Source organism: Opisthocomus hoazin, chromosome 6, assembly GCF_030867145.1.
Source record: "Opisthocomus hoazin isolate bOpiHoa1 chromosome 6, bOpiHoa1.hap1, whole genome shotgun sequence".
Taxonomy (NCBI): Eukaryota; Metazoa; Chordata; class Aves; order Opisthocomiformes; family Opisthocomidae; genus Opisthocomus; species Opisthocomus hoazin.
The window spans coordinates 75,735,807-75,755,255 of NC_134419.1; the positions used below are offsets into that span (position 1 = coordinate 75,735,807).

At 40.6% G+C, this 19,449-nt stretch overlaps 1 protein-coding gene across 2 annotated transcripts; it reads left to right on the forward strand.

Moving 5' to 3' along the window:
* Positions 1-897: 897 nt before the first annotated feature.
* Positions 898-14,349, forward strand: BUB3 (BUB3 mitotic checkpoint protein). Of its 2 annotated transcripts, XM_075423884.1 has the most exons (9): positions 898-959; positions 1,301-1,440; positions 3,567-3,761; positions 4,915-4,984; positions 6,365-6,516; positions 9,640-9,798; positions 11,206-11,383; positions 11,744-11,960; positions 13,990-14,349. In XM_075423884.1, exons 2-9 carry the CDS (start codon positions 1,432-1,434, stop codon positions 13,997-13,999), a joined length of 990 nt encoding a protein of 329 aa, XP_075279999.1. In that variant the 5' UTR covers positions 898-959; positions 1,301-1,431; the 3' UTR covers positions 14,000-14,349. The 2 variants fall into 2 exon arrangements, with proteins under 2 accessions (XP_075279999.1, XP_075280000.1); XM_075423885.1 differs by lacking the exon at positions 13,990-14,349 and having other exon boundaries at positions 11,744-11,964.
* The last annotated feature ends 5,100 nt before the right edge of the window (positions 14,350-19,449 follow it).

Sequence of the window (19,449 nt, forward strand, 5' to 3'; positions counted from 1 at the left end):
TGTTTTACTTTATTTTACTTTGTATTACTTTATTTTACTTTATATTATTTTATTTTGTTTTATTGTATTTGTTTTTATTTTATTTTAGTCTATTTTGTTTTACTTTATTTTACTGTATTTTATTTTATTCAGTTTTTCGCGCCTCCTGCTCGTGGTCTCGTTCCCCGCGGCGGATCCCAGGCGGGCAGCCCGTACCCCTGCCCGGGGGCCGGCGGGGGACCCGTCCCCCCGCGCTTAGCCAGAGAACGAAGCCGACGAAGAAGGCGAAGATGAGGAAGATGAAGGGGCCTTCCTCAAACGCCCGGCAGCGACTGACGGGAACGGGACCCGTTTTTCCGGTTGGCGGGATATTTTGCCAAGAGGAGGGGGTTTGGGCTGGCGGCTCCCGGAGCCCATCCTTCGCGTAAAAACAAACAAAAAAAAGAGAGAACCCCGCAGGAAGCGGTGGCGGAGCGGCGGCGGCGGCGGCAGCGGGAGCGCCTTCACGCGATAACGAAAAAAAAACCCCAAACTAACAAAAAAAGGAGAGAAATAAAGGTCCCGGAAAGGTAAATCCGGCGGCTTTCGGCGCTGGGGAGGGGGCGGCCCCGCCGCGCCCGGTGCTGCCCTTGCCCGGCGGTACAGGCAGGATGGGGTCCCCCTGCCGCCGCCCCGCCTCCCGGGAGGATTTTTTTTAGGGTGAATAATTCGCATTTCGGGTTTGCTCGTTAACGCTGTGACGGCCCGACAGCGGCCGCCGATGGCAACGGGAGCGGCGGGGAGAGGCTCCCCGCCTCGCCGGGCCCGGAGGACTACAAGTCCCGGCATGCCTCGCGACGGGCGCACGGGGCACGCCGGGACGCGTAGTTCCGCCCTTTCGAACTGACCAATGGCGGCGCGGCGCTGCTGGGCGGGCGGAAGTACGCATGCGTGGCGGTTGTCGGCAGGCCGGAGGCGCGGGGACCGGGCGGAACGCTGAGGTGAGGCCGGGCCGAGCTCCCCGCCGGGACCCGGGACCCGGGACCCGGGCGGGGGGTGCGGAGGCCTGCGTAGCACGTCGCGGGGCAGCGCCTCGGCGGAGCGGGCGCCTCGGCCTGGGGGGCCTCCCCTTCCCCGGGAGGGCGGGCGGGCGGCGGCCTCCCCTCAGCCGCGCCGGGCCTCCCCTCAGCCGCGCCGGGCCTCCCCTCAGCCGCGCCGGGCCTCCCCTCAGCCGCGCCGGGCCTCCCCTCAGCCGCACCGGGCCTCGCGTCCGTTCCCCGGCGGGGCCGCGGGTGCCGGAGCCCTCGGGCCCTGCTCTCAGTCTCTTCCCTTCCCGCCGCAGCACCTCCCGCATCCCGACGCGCTTCTCCGGGACCGGACTGCGAGAGCCGCCGTGCCTCCGGTGCTCCGCTGGTGCGGGGGAGGAAGCTTGTCCTTGGCGCTGCGCGGAGCGGCGAGAGGAACTCGAGCAAGATGAAAACGGTACTGTCGGTGCCCGTTTGGGGGTCCTGCTTTGTCCGGGGAGCGTTGGGCTGTGAAAGCGCTGGTTTCTTACCCGCTCGGTAAAAAAAACGAGCTTTCGGAATTGCGGAGGCGCACGCTGTAGCGAAGCCGGCATCGCAGTTTCACAGGCGTAGGTCTTCCCTGTCATATTTTTTCTATAGGAGTTACCTCTTGTGCTTCAAAATTTTACCGGGACCTTGCTGTTTGAGGTGGGCAGGGCAGTTGCTGCTGTTTCACCCTCCCGGTTGTGAAGCAGTTGTTGCATTTGTGAACATGTGCAGAGCTCTTTGTGTGATTCTTCTTTTCTTTTTTAATAACAGATGTAAAAAAAGGTAGGATATATTTAAATTCTGCTATTTATTTTATTTTTTTTTCCTGGATAAAAAAATACCCTTGGGAGATCCTTCCAGGTTTCTGATGTAAGTAACTCTGCTTCCTGGAGTGCTGCATGTGAATTGCGTTTGGGCTGGTTTGTAAATGTCGTAGCAGGCCCCTCAAACCCTCGTGTTTTAGTTTTCTGCTGCAAGTGGGCAAGGCAGTTAGTACCTCCAGTCTAACTCTGATAGTCCTGAATCCCTTTGGGTTTTGTGTCTTTTCACATGTATCTGAAATACTTGAAGAGGTACACTGTTTAAAGTGGAATGAAGTTGAGCCGATTTCTCTGTAGTGTTCATATGGAAATAAAAGTGTGACAAACTTCTGATTTCTGTCTTTTGCCCAACTATTCCTAAAGCAGAGCTCAAAAAGGGGTTTAAGGAAGAAGCTTTTATTTCCTATTCTTAAAACAGATTTTTTGTCTCCCTTCACATTTAAATAGCAGAAATAGGCTTTGTGTTTGGCTTTTTTTCTTGAAGGGTGTCTTACAGAACACCTGCCAAAGCTCCCACTTGGGGAATTTTTCCAGTGTAAGAATGTGTAACACTCACATTATTATACAACTTGATGATTGTTCGGTTACTGACAAGTGCTGAACTAGAGTAATTGTGCACTAAATTAGAACTTTGTCCTAGTTCATCTGCTCCTTCTCTCTTGGTTTATTCTCTGAGGTCTAATCTTAACCTCTGCAGTTGTACATACAAATTCAGGAGTGATAGTGGTATAGAAAATCTGAGCTTATTTAGTCTTCTCCTCTGCCCTTTTAGCGTAAGGGAAATGTGCTGTTAAAGCTTTCTGAAGCCTTAAAAAAAGTTTTGGTGGTTTTGTTGGCGTACATTTAATGAACAGTCTCTGCTTTCAGAGTGTTTGTAAGGTCTGTGCTGTCTTCCCAGCCGAAATTTACTGTTCATAGCCTCTGCTCTCCTTGGAATATTTGTATATGCAATTAACCAGTCCCGTGAAGTGAGTGCTCCAGTTACCTTCACAGTCATTGAACTGTTGATTTTTTTTTTTTCCAGTCACATCACAGTTACGTGTTTGCTCTACATTTCAGTACCCCCAAAGCATAACTTGCCTTTGTTATCTGACCTTTAGACTCTGAAGAGGGGAAAAAAAAAATCTTAAAGCTGCTTCACTGGAAATATTTTATAGCACTTAAGGAAACCTAACGACTGGGAAGTTGCAGAGTGCCCAAAACTATCTAAAGATGATCCAACTGCAATTCTTGGAAGTGAATGACAGTCATACCAAATCAGGAACAAATCAGTGCTTTTCACTGGAGTTTTCAAATTGGATTCTGTTCTGCCTGCGTACGTTTAAGTAGCTTCTTGATGCAGGCAGTAATTTCTGAATATTTAGTTTTAGAAATACAGCCACATACACAGTTAAGTGAGGGAAAAATACAGTTGTAAGTAGCAAGGTCTAAGCTTACAGATGATAATAATAAAAATAAACTTTTTGTTTATTCCATGTTGTATTTGATATTTAAATTTAAAAGCTCTCTGTAGGGGGAGGAATTTATCGAAGTCTTGGACAGTGATTAGCATCTTGAATTTTAGAAAGTTTGTCAGAAATCTGTGTGTTCTGAACTTTTTCTGTGTAAAAACTAGTAAACTTTTCAGGTCTACTTTAAGTTACCTTTAAGATGGATCAGTTAGCTAATTAACTTGCTAGGCTTATGTTCTTGTTATTACTAAAATTGTATCTGGGCATTATTGTCTTTTTTTCAGATGACAGGATCAAACGAGTTCAAACTAAATCAAACTCCAGATGATGGTATTTCATCGGTAAAGTTTAGTCCAAATACATCTCAGTTCCTGCTTGTTTCATCCTGGGACACTACCGTCCGGCTCTATGATGTTCCTGCCAACACCATGAGGCTCAAATATCAACATTCAGGAGCTGTCCTTGACTGTGCTTTTTATGTAAGTGTGTGAGGTGGTTTTTTTTAATTATTATTTTATAGACCTATAATGCCTGAGGTACGTGAGAAACTGTCAGTCCCTGAAATTAAAGTGATAGTGAAATCCTACCTGAATTCTAGGTTTAAAAAAAAAAAAAACAGCTTCTGCCAATTATTCTTCTTTTAAATGGTGTCGTTCTGGTCCTAAGTACAGGTATGGCCTGTGAAAGGCGCAGGCAAACAAGTAATTTGCTTCTGGTAGAAGTGGTAGGCAAAAGTGATTTGAGCTGGTTTGTGCTTTTTCTGCAGTGGTATGGTGAATTGTGTGCATGTTTTTTGAAAAGGGTTGTACTGGCGCTGTATAGCCAGAAATCATTATTCACAATAAATGCCCATAGCCAATTATTCTTTTCTTTTTAACCTTCTCATACAGGGTTGTTTTGGAAACATGGCATTGTTCCAAGTGAGCCATTTACCAGACACTTGATTTCTGTGTTTTTGATGCACAGGATTTGAAATATGAATGCTCTAAGTGTATTGGTGCCACTGTTTTGTTTTGACTATTTTTTTTTTTTTTTTTTTTTTTTGTGGAAATAGAAGGTTTCAGTTAGCATCATCTTTTTTTGCATTGTATTCTGGCATGTCCTCCAGTGCCTTGATCTTGATGTGTTAGTGAGTGTTTTAAGGATCAGTATAAATTTTTAATTATGCTGGTGCTGTTTTCACTGAACATTTTATCACATAGCTAACACTGTGCTGTGGATCAACACACAGATTCTCAAAAGGTTTCTAGTTTCCAAACTAGTTTTAGAAGGAATACACTTCAATTAGGTGGAACTGGCTTAGGTTGGCGGTCATTTAAAAATAAGCATTATGTGTTTTGCTGTTACAGAAATAGAAAATATTTCATATAGCCTGTAACTGGTTTTGTTCCTTTTTAGTTTTACTTTTAAATAATAATAAAAAAAAAATGGTATAGCTCAAAGTGCTTTACTTAAACATTTTGGAAAGCCGCTGACTGTTTAGATCTGGGCTGGATCTTAATCCTTGTGTCTTAGTTCCCATCTTCCCAAAACTCTTGAAAGCAAGTCCTCTGTTGTGAGCCTGGGAGGTTAAATGTATAGCAGCCAGGGAAACTTAACGTATGTCATAAGGTGAAATTTTTTGCTTTATAGGATCCTACCCATGCCTGGAGCGGAGGATTAGATCAGCAATTGAAAATGCATGATCTGAACACGGACCAAGGTAAGCAAGTTGAATTCTGTAAGTGGTCTCAACAACTGGTCTAAGCTTCAGGTTTATATGCTTACGTGAGTGGAGCATCAAGTTTCATAGATGGGGGACATTTGCCTTACATAGTAGCCTCTATTGATTTAAGTTGTCAGTGCTCAGCAGTCTCCCTTGCTATGCAGCCCTTTCTCCTCACCGAGGCACTGGACAAGGCAGTGTTCCTTACTGTGCGACTGAGGGTTGTGCTGTAACACCTTTAACAGAAGGGCAGAATCTGTTGCTGCCAAACTGAGAGTTTAAACTTTTCCCGTGATGAGTATTCATTGATGTATTTTACATGTGTTTTTTGCTTATTTATTTTAAGGTGAAAATGGAAGGAAAGGAAATAGCTATATACTTGTCACACTGACGATGTAAGGTTCGCATCGTGTGTACCTTTATCTAGCAGAATAACTGGTGGCCCTAGTAAGTACCACCTAAAAGCACGGAAGTGTATGGCAGTTTGCTGGAAAGTTTGGTAGCTGCTTGCTGTAGGATGCCAGATTGGATTCTGATGATCATCCTGCTCTGCCATAGGCTACTGTGTCTCGGTTAGGGGGAATTACCTAAGCAGAGCTAAAACTGAGCAGGTTATTTTTCAAAGGTTTTGTGGTTTAGACATATTTAGGATGGTCTTCACATGTATGGCGGAATGTATATAGTAAAGCTTTTGCTTTGTCAAACATCATGGCCTTATGCTACATTTTTTCTGACACAACATTGCTTGAAAGTAACCCAGTTCCAGTGCCTCATTGGTGCAAGATACAGAATTAGTTTGTCTGGTGCCTTTGTGTGTTCGTATGCATATTATAAAAAAAGCAAGTCTCAGCCTGAGACAAATGCAGTCACCAGAACCAACCAATAGCCAGGGCTCGACAAACTTGTGTGCACAGTAAAGTTATGGAAAAGGTCAAATAATTCTGTTATAGGTGACTTTCTAGAAGTGTTTATATTAATAAGTTTATTAATATGATATTCCTTTATTATGTTACAGTTTACAAGCTGAAGTCGTTTTCTGTACTGGTGTCAGCCTCGCAGGCGGTGATACCATTTGATACTGAACAGTTCTTTATACTTCAAAAGATCTCTTCATGACTGCCTAAAATTCTTAACTTGCTTTCATAATCTCAGGAGACATATAAGTTTAAATTTAAACATTCCTGCTCTTTGCAAAAGTTATGCTTCCGAAGACTGAACTGTCTTTAAAGGGACTCCTAGCGTATCAATACACCCATGGGGACGTCAGAAAAGAGCGTGTTCGTACCACCGTGGTGTCTCCTTTTTTTATTCTGTATTCAACACATTCTGACTGTCTGCAGAGCCGGTGAAGTTACAATATGTTGTCTTTTCTTACAGAAAACCTTGTTGGTGCCCATGATGCTCCTATCAGGTGTGTTGAGTATTGCCCAGAAGTGAATGTCATGGTGACTGGCAGCTGGGATCAGACAGTTAAGCTGTGGGATCCCAGAACTCCTTGTAATGCAGGAACCTTCTCTCAACCTGAAAAGGTGTGTACCAGATGCTGTATTCCAAGTGATACGTTAAATAATACATCCAGTGACTGGATGTAAAACATCACCACACAGGACACTGTATTAAGCTGAAGTGAATTTGAAAAGAATGGTTTTTAAGCTGTGAAAATGTTGCGTTGTAAAATACCGATACTCAGAATATATTGTGATTTTTAGGTTGAGGCTTTGGGCTTTGATCAGTAGGAGTGCATAACTTGATTCTTAGCGCTTGTAATGGACCAAATTTGTTTAATTTAAAATAAGCTTGAGGAAACAAAATCTAACAAAAACAGCATGTGAAATTGAAACAATTGTTAATAATCCTTGGCTTAATTGTGATATGTGTTATCGATTTCCTTGAATGTGAAGACTTTTAGCTATATCGGATCCTGGTAGTCATAAGGTCTGCTTGTTTTGAAATGTGCATAGAGATGTAGTAGGAGGCCAGTTATGTTGCCTGAAATAGTATTTTGATTTTTCACTTGGAGTAAAAGATTGAACAGAATTGTTTGTATTGTAATTTACCTGTCATTGTAGTAATGCCCTGTAAATTCAGATGCTCTCCTAACACTGAAATCCTAAACACTAAAATCCTAACACTAAAATGAGAGACCAAGAGAAATAAGGTAAAATGTAATGTCTGAAGCTTTTTCTAATGGTTATATAGTGTGTTAATCTTTATACTGCTTAGAATGGTGTTGTTGAAAGAAATACAGAACAATCATTTCTTGTTTTTTTTCATAGACTCCTAAACACAGACTGAGTGGCCGGATAATTTTACATAAAAATATTTTTTTTGCCTACACCTTTTTAAAATTTCCTTTAGCTCTGTCACATTGTATTGTCGAGTCATAATTACGAGCCATCATTTTGTTCCCTGTTGCATCTAAATAGCTGTTACTTTTGTTACAACATAGCTGAAACTACTTCTGGCGAGACCTTTGTTCAGAATAAAGTAATTGCATTATTTCTACTTTTGATTTATAGTTGTATGTAGCATGTAAAGAACTGTGATAAATTGCTGACAGAATATCATATAATGGACAGCCACAGTGAATCAAGATGCTTATTGGTTCAGCAAGGTTCATTATGTCATTTTTTTAATGCTGCCTTTGATAAATGTGTACACCTACTCAACTGCATGACAAAGGTTTCATTTGATTTATGAGTGTGTAGCGTAGAAAGAATACTTACTGTACAGGTGTGACATCAGTTTGTAAAGAAGATTTAAGATATTTAATGCTCTTTATGCCTTTGTTTACATGTATAGAAACACATTATATAAAATGTTTATTAATATTTTCGGCTCATTTTTTACATCGATAATGAAGGGAGGTTTGAAAAACTGTCTTGTTAAAGTGTGTAACTACTGCTGGCTCAAAGTTTTCTTGCCCTTTTTATAGGTAAGTGGTGCTTGGCCTTTGGGATCATCAGAAATTTTAGGCAACTCCTATGTGAACATTTGAGACATTTGCCATCTTAAGTCCTCAGTGTTGAGAGGGAGGTGCAGTAATCACATTTAAGAGCAAGAATGCATGCTGAATGAATGTGGATTAAAGGAAGTTTTTTTAATGTGTATATACGTGTGTGTATATATATACACATGTACATGTGCACATGCACACACCTGTTGGCTTAGGTTTATTAATTAGAAACTAACTTTTTTGAAGACGTAATTTCTGCAGAAATGTTTGTAGCAGATGAAGATAGTAGTTGTTTTGTCTTGATATTTCAGTGCAGTTTTACCAAGAACCAAATCGCTTTATTGGGCTTTATCAGAGAACCAGAAAGTGAAACTGGGTGCTTGAGTGAAGTTGTACAAGCACATGCCAAGAGTAAATTTGCTCCTCCTGGCAGGGTACCAGATATCTTACAGTTTTGATTCTTCATCTGAGGTATATACGATATCTGTTTCCTATGTATTCAGCTGCATTAGATCACTTTTGAAAAAGCTCACTTTCAGAGTTTGCTCTCGTTAGCAGCTCGGTGACAGGATAGCTACAGGCCGCTGGATTCCATCTTGCTTGTGCATCAACAACTTGCAATTCGTTTGATAGCACAGAGTTTTTGGCTGAACCTTTCTTCTTTTTTAAATGTGTTTCCAGATTAACTGCATCCCAAGTATAGTTGGAAACAGAACGATTTATATGCTGAATATTTTAATGAGAAATTTGATAAACAAGAGTTAGAGCCTCTGAACTGGTTTTTGGAGTAGAGTTGAAATTCCAAGCCATAGTCTTTTATAATGATGTCAAGCATACTGCTTCCTTCAGTTTCACTTAGTTTTATTAAAGTATACAAAGCACTGTTTTTGTAATGATTGCTTGGCAACTTATTTCCCTTTATTAACATGAAGCTCAGCTTGGAGTATTCTGTTTAAAAAGAAAAGCACATTATTACCAGATGGAGGAAAATTGGGAAGAAAATATGTGATGTGGTATTGTGGGACTAAACTGCGTGATCGTGAATTGATAGAGGGGAATGCAAGCTGTGCATACCAAGCAGAGATGAATTCCAATATCCATGCCCCCCCCTCGTTGTTTTGTATCTGTTTTCCTCTTTCCTTGAAATATGCAGTAAATTTAATGCTTGAAATAATTTTTGAGGAAAACTTGAGTAATGCTGATTTCTCTTTTGAATTATACATAAATATTTCTGTACACGTGTAGCATTTAGAACTCGGGTAATACCAGCAAAAGGAAGAAGTCTCACGTGTGGAAGATTATGTAGATATTACTGAGGTCTGGAGACTGGTAACTCAACAAACGTGCTTGAAATTTAGAACTGCACAAGTGCGTATGCCTATTAATTTTTTTTTTGAAATTAGTTATATGTAATATGGAACTGTGTTGGGCTTGATTTTTTTTTTCAGCTGTGTGCTTGGATACAGAATTAAGAGTGAGCTTTTGAAATGCTACATCAGTGTCTTATCACTACCCAGATGCACACCGCTGCTGTTTATCCCAAATTTGAATTATGGGTTAAAGCTAAAGGGAATCCTGTAGCTATAGACCTTATTCTAGAAGTCGCCTGTTTTGTTGTTGTGTATTATATTTTATACAAAAAACCAATGGATATCCAGGCTAAGCAGTGTTAAGTATTGTAATTTTTTTTTTAAAGGTCTACACGCTGTCTGTGTCTGGAGACAGACTAATTGTGGGGACGGCAGGTCGGAGGGTGCTGGTGTGGGATTTGAGGAACATGGGGTATGTTCAGCAGCGAAGAGAATCAAGCCTGAAATACCAGACCCGCTGTATCAGAGCATTTCCCAATAAACAGGTATGGGAACCATGCCCGTAATTATATTTCTGCTGGATATTGTTTAGGAAAACTGGGGGTTTATTTTTCAAGTTTTCTGCATCTTTCTGTAATTTTAAAAAGTTTCTGGTCAATCAAACTCTTGGCGGGGGGAGGAGTGGTGTTAAGGCTTCTTGTTCTGGGTTAACCCTCTTCAGGTAGCGCCGCTTAGGAACGTTTGCCGCTGACTTTGCAGCGTATTATGTTTTCTTTTTTTTTTTTTCCTCAGTTTTGTCTGCTTTTTTAAAATAACCTCTTTAATGCATCACAATGCTGATGTAATTAAAAACCAAAACAAACCAAAACCCCGCAAAGTTGCAGTAGAAGAGAGGAAGACCGAACTGGCGGCTGCCCAGCAGCCTTCCTGCACTGTAGCCCTGTGTTCTTTAATAGGCTGTGAACAGGGGCAGGATTAAAACTATATGAATGTCATTTCTGTATATCTTATTTCTTTAACTGTGAGTCTGTGTCATGCACTCAAGAACCCATGATCCATTATTTCGGGGGAACTGTACAATTTAAATGATCATACTGCTGTTCTGTGTATGTTAACGTATTGTATCTGTGGTATTTACTTTCCGAAGTAAAGCAAGAAGATTAGCTTTTTCTGACAAACTAGTCTGGAAGGGAATTTCCCTGTGTACATAGTACAGGAGTTGCGAGACCTAGTTGTTCTAGAACTGGCATGGACGCTTTGTCCATTTTCAGTTCTAGTTACAGTAAAACAAGCTGATCTTCCAGATTGTATTGTGTTATGGATTTTAAAGAACCTTGCTATAGCTTGATATCCTTACAATCCTATTTCTGAAAAAATCTATTGTGGGTTTAACTCAGAAATTATAATAAAAGCATCTCAGGTCGCTCCAAGTCAGGACTGTAATTAACTGGATAAGTGGACACCACTTATAATCAAGTTTCACTGAAAATACTATTTCAACTCAAGTGTTTAGTTGCTAGTATAAAGCTCTGAAGTAATTTTAATGTAATTCTGAAACTAAATAGTCTGATGAGTATCTCTAACATTTCAGATATTTATCCCAGGGGGTGGGTGGGCAAATATGAGGGGTTCTTAACATTTCCCCCCCCCCCCCCCAAATCAACTTGTGTTTGGACCTATAGGGGTAATCAAAAGTCTCACTGTCGGCTTAAAACAATGGTACAATGAGAATCTCTCTCGGAAAGCTTTTTTCTGCATTATTGCTTTCTTAGAAGCAGATTTTTATTGATGATGCCGTGGGTCTGTGGTAACAAACAATTTCTAGTTGTACGCTATTTAAGACTGTTTACGCTTCATTTATTTGAATTTAGAGGGGTATAAGATAAATTGTATTGCAATCTCTTCTCCAGTTGTGAGCTTCTAAAATGTGTCTCTTCAAATTTTTTTGGTAGGGTTATGTTTTAAGTTCTATTGAAGGTCGTGTTGCAGTGGAGTATTTGGATCCAAGTCCAGAAATCCAGAAGAAGAAATATGCATTCAAATGTCACCGTTTGAAGGAAAACAACATTGAGCAGATTTATCCAGTTAATGCTATTTCTTTCCATAATGTCCACAACACGTTTGCTACAGGTAGAGTAGATACTCAATTTTTTGTAATGCTTGCATCAATTCCTTTAGTTTTGGTGTAAACAGGTCAGCCGTTACTTTGTATGCCCCTGATTTTTAAGCGTTGAAATTGTATTTCTTGGAATGAGCAGGGTTTTTAAATTACTTGATGCAGTGAGAGTTAATTGCTTTAACAAGGATTTAGGGAAATACTTGTCATGCTCTTTACTGAATTATGCAACTCTGTGTAACCCTGTGTTTTTACTGACAAAGTAACTCCAGGTAGTTTTCTCTTTTCCTTCCTTTTCTTCTCTGCTGTATCTTTTCAGTCTTACCGTTCTCCCAATTATAATTTACAAACAGTTTTTAAACATTAATTTTCAGGAGGTTCCGATGGATTTGTAAATATTTGGGATCCATTTAATAAGAAGCGGCTGTGTCAGTTCCATCGGTATCCCACAAGCATAGCATCACTTGCCTTCAGCAACGATGGAACTACCCTTGCAATAGCTTCTTCATATATGTACGAAATGGATGACATTGAACATCCTGAAGATGGTATCTATATTCGCCAAGTGACAGATGCAGAAACAAAACCTAAGTGAGTATGCTTCACCTGTATTTGAGCCTTTCGGAGCATTCATCCCAAGATTTATTAATTTTCCTAAATTCATGAATAGCATTATTGATGCCAGGAGATAGTGCAGCCTGACAGTGGGGTTGGTTTTGATTTTATCTTGTTTGCCCAAGCTTTCAATATCCGTAGGTTGATAGACGTCTGATGGATAAAATTGTGCCTAGTTGTTTAGTAGGAGAAGAATGTCAAACTCTTATCCTTTTTGAATAGGTGCTATTATACGAAACTGTGGAGTTATTGCTAGCTCATTGCTTCAAGAATTAAGTGAAGAATTCAAGAATAATTTATTGAGTAAATGTTAGTGTGTTTGGATATTTAAAACCTAGAATTAATGAAATCTGTATACACTTGAATATGCACAGTCACACTTCTGTCACAGTCAGAAGTGAATCTTGATGCTGTTCTAGGAAGGTTGTGTGAAGTCAAGGAAAATCTTTCTCAGTTCCCATGTACTGGAGTTTGCGGCCCTCTGATAACACACTTTTCTATCATTGTTGCTGTCAAAATGGGGCAAACTGATTGATGGAGGTAAAAGATTTCTGTTAAGCTCGCTTTGGCATGAATGTTATATAGAAAAATTGCTGTCACAGTGCAGAATTGCACTAGTCTTCATTATGCTAGCACAGGAGCGGTTGTTTTTATTTTCAAATTCCCGTGGTTTGTCATTGCTGTTTTTTTTTTATTTCCGGTACTCAGTGTCTTACGCTTTATCTGGTTGTCTCCATTATTTAGTGTCTAAGTGGCTATGTAAATAGACATGCATAAGTGATCAAAATTCTTGCGTTTAAAACCTCAAGACCTTCCTTCCTCCTCCCTTAAGTGACTTGTATATTGCTTCGGAGCAGCCATTTTATCGCTGTGGAGATGTGAGGTGGAAGTTACAGAAGAATAAATACACTATCTCTCACTTGGAGATGTGTGTTTTAAAATAATTTTGATACTCATGGAAAAAGGAAACCAGAACTATTTCAGTGTTTATTTCTGGGGCTTCCTCAAGTGAAAAAAAAAATTCCAAAGATGGTAATTAAAATTTATCTTAAGAACAGATGTTCTTGTTAGATTTGGAAGGGTTTAAAAAAAAAGAAAAGGTGATAGAAGAATACTTGCTGCTATTGGTCTTGTAATAGTAAAAACTACTTTCAGTTATTTTTGTTCATTGCTAGTTATGGTTGCTAATTCTGTAGATGCTTCATTCTGCCGTATGAGGAGGTTAATCTACAATTAAACAATATTTCCTCCTGGCCCTCCATTATTTTCTGAAACAGATGGTTCATCATTTCCTGGGCTGTTAAACACAGCAAGGTTAAGGTTAGACTCTTGGGAATCAGCTAGTTTTGAATCTTATTAGGCTGTAGAAGGAAAACTAATAAGAATACTCCTTAATATCATTTTGTGACTGTAAACAATTATTTATTAGCAAACAATTGATCCCAGAAGAGCAAATTGTTTGAGTCAGTAATGAGCTGAGAAAAGACAGAGCATATCTGTGTATTTGGAAAATAATTGTAACGTAATTGCAATGCATTTAGACAGGCATCTTTTTGGACCTGTTTCTATCTTTAAATGAATTTCTGAAAACATTAACAAGGTTTGTATGCTTTTCTGACATTTACAAGTTGCTTGTGCCAACCTTAGGGCACTAAGAATGATGTGTATATTTTAACGTTACAGTAGTGTGAGTCATCTCTGGTTTATTCTAAAAATAAGTTATTAGGACAGAAGACGAATAGTTGTTTCATAGTGATCTTTTTTGCATATTAATTTGAATCACTTAGCATTTCTGCACAATGCATTTTCAAATGCATCAAGATGGTGTCATATTGTGTAAAGAAAACTTGGCAAGATCAGCTTTTTGACCTCTAAATTATTATATGCTGTATCTTGATACAAGTGAAAGTCTACACATTTCTGCTCTTAGAGAATGTCAGATGTTTTTTACCTGCTTATGATTACTCTAAATATTGCTTGCTGAAATATAGTTTATTCGTTTCAGGTCTACTTAGAGGTCTGCTTAGACTTCTGGTGATACTTCTTCTCTACAAGAGGTGCCCACCTGCTCCTAGCAAGATGAAACTAAAACAATAGAAGTGAGAAGAACAATCTTTGTACTGATGTTGTTTTTAACTAAGAAATATTTGTTTGTAGTATGTCTTAATCTGTCATTACTTGCCTGCTTATAATGTTAGTGAAAATGTTTTCTTTATCTGCTGTCTGTAGCTAAATTAGTTCAGTCCTGTAGGCAACTTTGCATATACCTTTATAAAAACTTACCACATTTTGTAGTATCTAACTATGAAAACTTCCAGTGGTCTCATAATTGTTCAATAAATATCCATAGGTTTTTGAAAACAAATACTTTGTGTAATAACCTGTGCTGTTTGTGAAACAAATGTTAAGACCAAACCTTAAAGTTGTAAGAATTCTTGCATTCTAGATCTTCCGGACAGGAAATTTCTGAACCTTTGGTCTTTTCCTGGGGAGGTAAACTGGGAGTTTCTTCATTACCTGGAGACGCTGACTCTCTGGGCAATGTTTTCACAGGGCTGTGAAAGCCTGAAGTTGTATTAGGTGTGCTTGTTTGATCATTACTGGAGAACCATTAACTGTTTCTGGAGGAAGGAACTTGAACCATGTGGTACTGTTAGTGTGGTGTGTTTTTTTGTTGTGTTTTTTTCTTTTTTCCCCACGTACTGCATACAAGTCTAAAATTAATGATGCTTGGGAAGAATTGAGGGTAGAGGGGGAAAAAAAAATGTAGAGTTTCAGGCTGTAGCTGAGTGGTCTGTTCCAAATCTGCAGATCTGACCTGATAGCCCAGGGTTTATGGAGTAACACAAGTGGAAAGGTAGAAAAAAGGAGTTTCCCAAGAGTGGAAATGTCATTCTGGCCACAAAACCCACGAAAATGTGCTGTTTCTGTGGATGTCTTGTTTCCTTATTGCCAGCTAGTAACAAGTCTAATTTGTAATCAGATTTTGTATCAGCCTCTTGAGGATTTTGGGTGGGGTGTAGGTGTGAGAAGATACTTGAACTTGGACAAATAAAAAATTTCTTGGGAAAGTAGTATTAGAAAAACAACTTAGAGACTGTGTGTTTGTTTTTTCTAAGCAGGAATGTAGATCTGCTCAGGAGACTAAACCTGCAGATCCATCCACTACTAAATACAGTATATTCAATGTTGCACATTCCTGACTGGCTTGGGGAAATAGAGATAAATGCTTTCTGATTAATACCACTACTAAAAGCTATCTCATCTGACTCCGTTTGCAGAACAGACTGTCAGACTGCTTTCTTAATAGTAGCTGGTGTCTGGTGTTTGGCAAGTATTTAATACTGAAGTATTCACTTCGTAGTGGATAGTGAGGAGGGACAGAGCAAAACTCCTGTGGGGCTTATCAGAGGTGATTCAGGTGTGGGTATTTTGGAGTGGTGATTGGAGTCATGCTTCCAACTTCTGAGTTATTAGTGCCTGCTTAGCCTGTGGGAGTACTTTTTTACCTTTAAGAAAACACAATTGCCAACAACAGTAGTAAAGTTTGAAAGAAGGTGGTGATGGAGGGGAAGCTGGGCTCTTTGTGTGCAGCAAGCTAACAAACTTGTTACCAGATAGAGATTGTAAACAGTGGAATACTTTATAATTTGTCATGAGCTAGATATGGATTCTTTGGTGATATAAAGTGCTTTTGATAGGTTTAAAAAAAAATAAAGATCTTCCAGAATTAAATATGAATAATGCCGTCATTACAGTAGCATCCAGCCTCTGTTCTGACAGATGCGCAGCATCCCTGTTTCTTCCAATTCTAAGTGGCGTTTGTGCGTTGGAGATACATGACCCTGATGTAGGCAAAGGTTGAATTTTTTATGTCAGCTTATGAAGTGATGACCTCTTGGTGTTTGGGTTGGGGTTTCTCTTTCTTTTTTTTTTTTGAGAAATGAGTTGATACATGGGGTCTGGGGCCTAGATGTGGGAACCAAAGGTTTCTGTGAGAATGACTGGCAAAGAAATAGTGAGCAAAATCGCTGGTTTGAGGGGTGACTGTGGGCTGAGACAGCAGACTTTGTGTTAAGAACACTGTCAAGCGTTCCAGCATCCCAGACCACGTGTGTGTGCATGCAGGTTTAAATACCCATATATTTGCAGGACAAACATATACACAGCATCTGTTGTTTCTCCATCTCTTCTCTGCTGAGAGAATATAATATTAAAAAATACAAGCTTGAGCCCACAAAAAGTAATTTTGTCATTACCTAGAAGTACAACAGTGACCCTGCTTGTGGAGAAGAGAGCTGAAGTGAGGATGGGTCCAAATAATGTGTGAAGGCAGAAATAGGCTGGGACTAATGAAAAGGTGGTTGAGTGATGGTGTGGAGAAAGGAACATGTGAAATAGAGAGAGGGTAGTGTGGGGAGTTACAGCGATGTAAAAGTGAGGGGAACAAAGTGAAACAGGAGCTAGACAAAGTAGGGGAACACAAAGGAAGAATTAGGGGAATTCCAAATAGTTTGGTTAACAAAGTAGACACATGATAATGATGCCACCTGTGCAACTTTTCCTTGGTAAGTATCAGGGAAGGAAAACTGTTAATGCTTGGTGTGCCATCTGCATGCTTCAGTGGACAAAGGTAGTCCCAGACACGTAGGAGGAAATGAATTGAACTTACTGGTTTATTTTGGCTTAAAAATGGTAGGAAAATTCCTTCTGGTGAGTCGGTGTTTGATGTAAATGCTTGAAACAAAGGAGTCTGTAGAAGGTTGAGAGACAACTGGGCATAACAGAGAAGAGAAACATTAGTTGGTCAGGGCTACAGCTATGTCCGTGTGTTAGGTACGAATATGTGCAGTTGGAATAGGGCTATTTCTTTTACCAGATTAATCTTCCTTTTATTAGCTCTCTTCTAGAAATGCAGGTCAAAGCAGAGGTTCATAAGCTGGATAAATCACGAAAACAAGCCTTTTCTGACCCATATAACAAGCAGCTGAACAAAGAGGATATACTGACTCTTGATCAGAGGAACTGAGATCTAAAAAAGCTCCTTAAGTCATTGCTTTTTGCACGGTGTTGAGGGCCATACAGAAAACATGGAGTCATAGCTGTCATTCTAATAGAGTCATCAATCACTGTTGACTGCTTGCAGGAAAAAATAGCGCGGGTTGTCTCTCACAAGAGCCTCGTAACTCTGTGGTGTTGGAAGCCAAGTGGCATCTGTGCCCTGAATGTTACAAAAGCGTGCTGGTAAGTGTACTTTTTTCTGTTGGCCAGTGCTTGAAGATAATCAGGGTATGGTTACCGCATACAAGTCTGGAGATCTGCTGTATCCCAGGTGTGAAGTGTTGTGCTGCTGCTGCAATTATAATAAATATAGAAAAAATGCGTCCCTTAGATGGGCCTTTTCCCGAGCAAAACCAGTCTGCTCTGAGCTCAAAGCTGAACTCTAAGCCCCGAACACAAAGGCTTAGGTGACGCCGTGGAGAGTGACCTTTCCAAAGCTGTGCAGGTATGGCTAGCTCCATCTTCCTTAACTGTCTCACACTTTTGTAAGCCTCCAGTAGATTTTACTGCCTTGAAAATTAAGGTTTTTCTGTAGCTAGGGTGGTCAGTAATTCAGCAGTTCAGCAGTAATTCAGCTGGTGTGTCTGTTAAGGGAGATACCCAAAAGCTGGGTGTTTCTACTGTTGGATGCTCTTGCAAATGTTGGCCTAAATGGCACGTCCACCTTCGGTGATTGGTATTAGTGATCTGGAGCAGAACCTATTTCTTTTCACTAGCAGACATCTGTTCTGGTGATTACACCATTAGCTGCTTTTATGTTGTTTAGTATAATCATAACCACAACACTAGTAATTTTTTAGTCAATATGCAACTGATAACTTGTAGTCCTCCAGCAACGTGGCATTCGCTTTGAAATGCGTCAGGCTTCTTTGTTCAAAATAGTATTGAAGTGATACTTTGTAATCTAGATAAGTAGAATTTAGAAATGGAAAGTCAAATATAGGACTCGCCCAGATGTTCTTACAGCTGATACGCTGCAGGCGCTTCCTGTGAAAGATGTCTGATTTCCTAAGGCTAGGCGTGCGGCGCTTTTTTACTGTATCGTGTGTTTTCCTGTAGCATGAAAAGATGTGAATGTGCTAACGCACGATAGCGACACGGGAGATGTGATCGCTCTTCAGAGTCTCCTGTGATTACCTGCAAAGTGGAAGGGAATAAACTGTTCTCCATGTCCAGTGGGACTGGGACCAGGCATAACGAGCTTAAATTGCAGCAGAGATTAGTCTGGACATTTGGAAAAACTTTCTGAGGATGGTTAAGCCCAGGAATAAATTGCCTGGGGATGCTGCGGTGTCTCCATCTGTGGAATTTCTCAAGGGCAGGTTAGAGAAGCATCCGCTGGGAATGGTGTAGCTTTAACCGGTTCCGTCTTCAGGCAGGGAAGACAAGCTGGTGCTGGTTGTACTCACGGCTGTTCCACCGCTCGATTTGCCTCTGAGCGTTCAGTCACCCGGCGTTGCTTCTGTTAGAGCAAGCTGGCATTTATTGCAACAGAGGCAGGGATTCCTATTTGTTTCGAACTCTTAAGTTCTTAAATAAGCTTTTATTTCCCTCCGTGTCCCACACCACCACCGTGTGCAGGCAGACTCGTCTCAGCCCATGCTTACCAGCCCGCCCCGTCGGCGTGCCCTGGCACAGCGGGGCCGGTGGGCGCTGGGAGCTCCGCCTGGGAGGAAGCTCTGCGGAACTCTCCCCTTAAACAAGACCATCGTACTTCTTAAATTCAATGTATGTATTCACTTTGTAGGCATTTCTGAACTCGTATGTGGTTAATAAAGCAGAGTAGCTGATTCTTATTTGCTGTACAGATATTTTGTTTGCATCAGTCTTACAGTAATTGTAGTTTAAGCTTGCAGCTCGCTTCACCGTCAGCTGGCACTAAACAACTCTTGTGCCAGCGTAGCGTGTAGTGGTGTATTTTAATCAATTCCCCACTTACAGAAAACCACTGCATTCTCTTCTGGTAAAAACAGAGCAAGGTAGCCTCAAGTAAAACCAAAGCTATAGTTTATTCACTTATGCCAAAGAGTTCCCAAGAATTAAACTAAGCAAGGGTTGCTTTTCCCTGCTTGCGTTTTCTGCAAACCACTGCTGTTCTGCAGCGACAACAATGCAACAAAGACACCAATTGCCTTATTCTCAGCACTGCATGGATGCTTTGTAAGAAATGATCCTGGCTTCAGAATTTGCTCTCTAAATAGATAAGACAGGCAAAGGTTGAGAGAGAAGAATATTCTCATTCCACAGATGTCAACAGAGGCACAGAATAAGGAAGCGAATTTCCTTGTCACAGAGCAAAGGCAGGATTTGAACAGATTTCTTGAATCCTTGCTCATGTAATTGGTTTAATTTTTTGCCTCCGCTGTAGACTTACTGTGGGGAGTTATTAAAGTTAATCTTTTTT

Coding starts and splice junctions, on each gene's coding strand:
- BUB3 (XM_075423884.1), top strand. Junction 3,762..4,914: donor TCCTTGACTGTGCTTTTTAT/GTAAGTGTGTGA, acceptor TTTGCTTTATAG/GATCCTACCCATGCCTGGAG. Junction 9,799..11,205: donor GAGCATTTCCCAATAAACAG/GTATGGGAACCA, acceptor TTTTTTTGGTAG/GGTTATGTTTTAAGTTCTAT.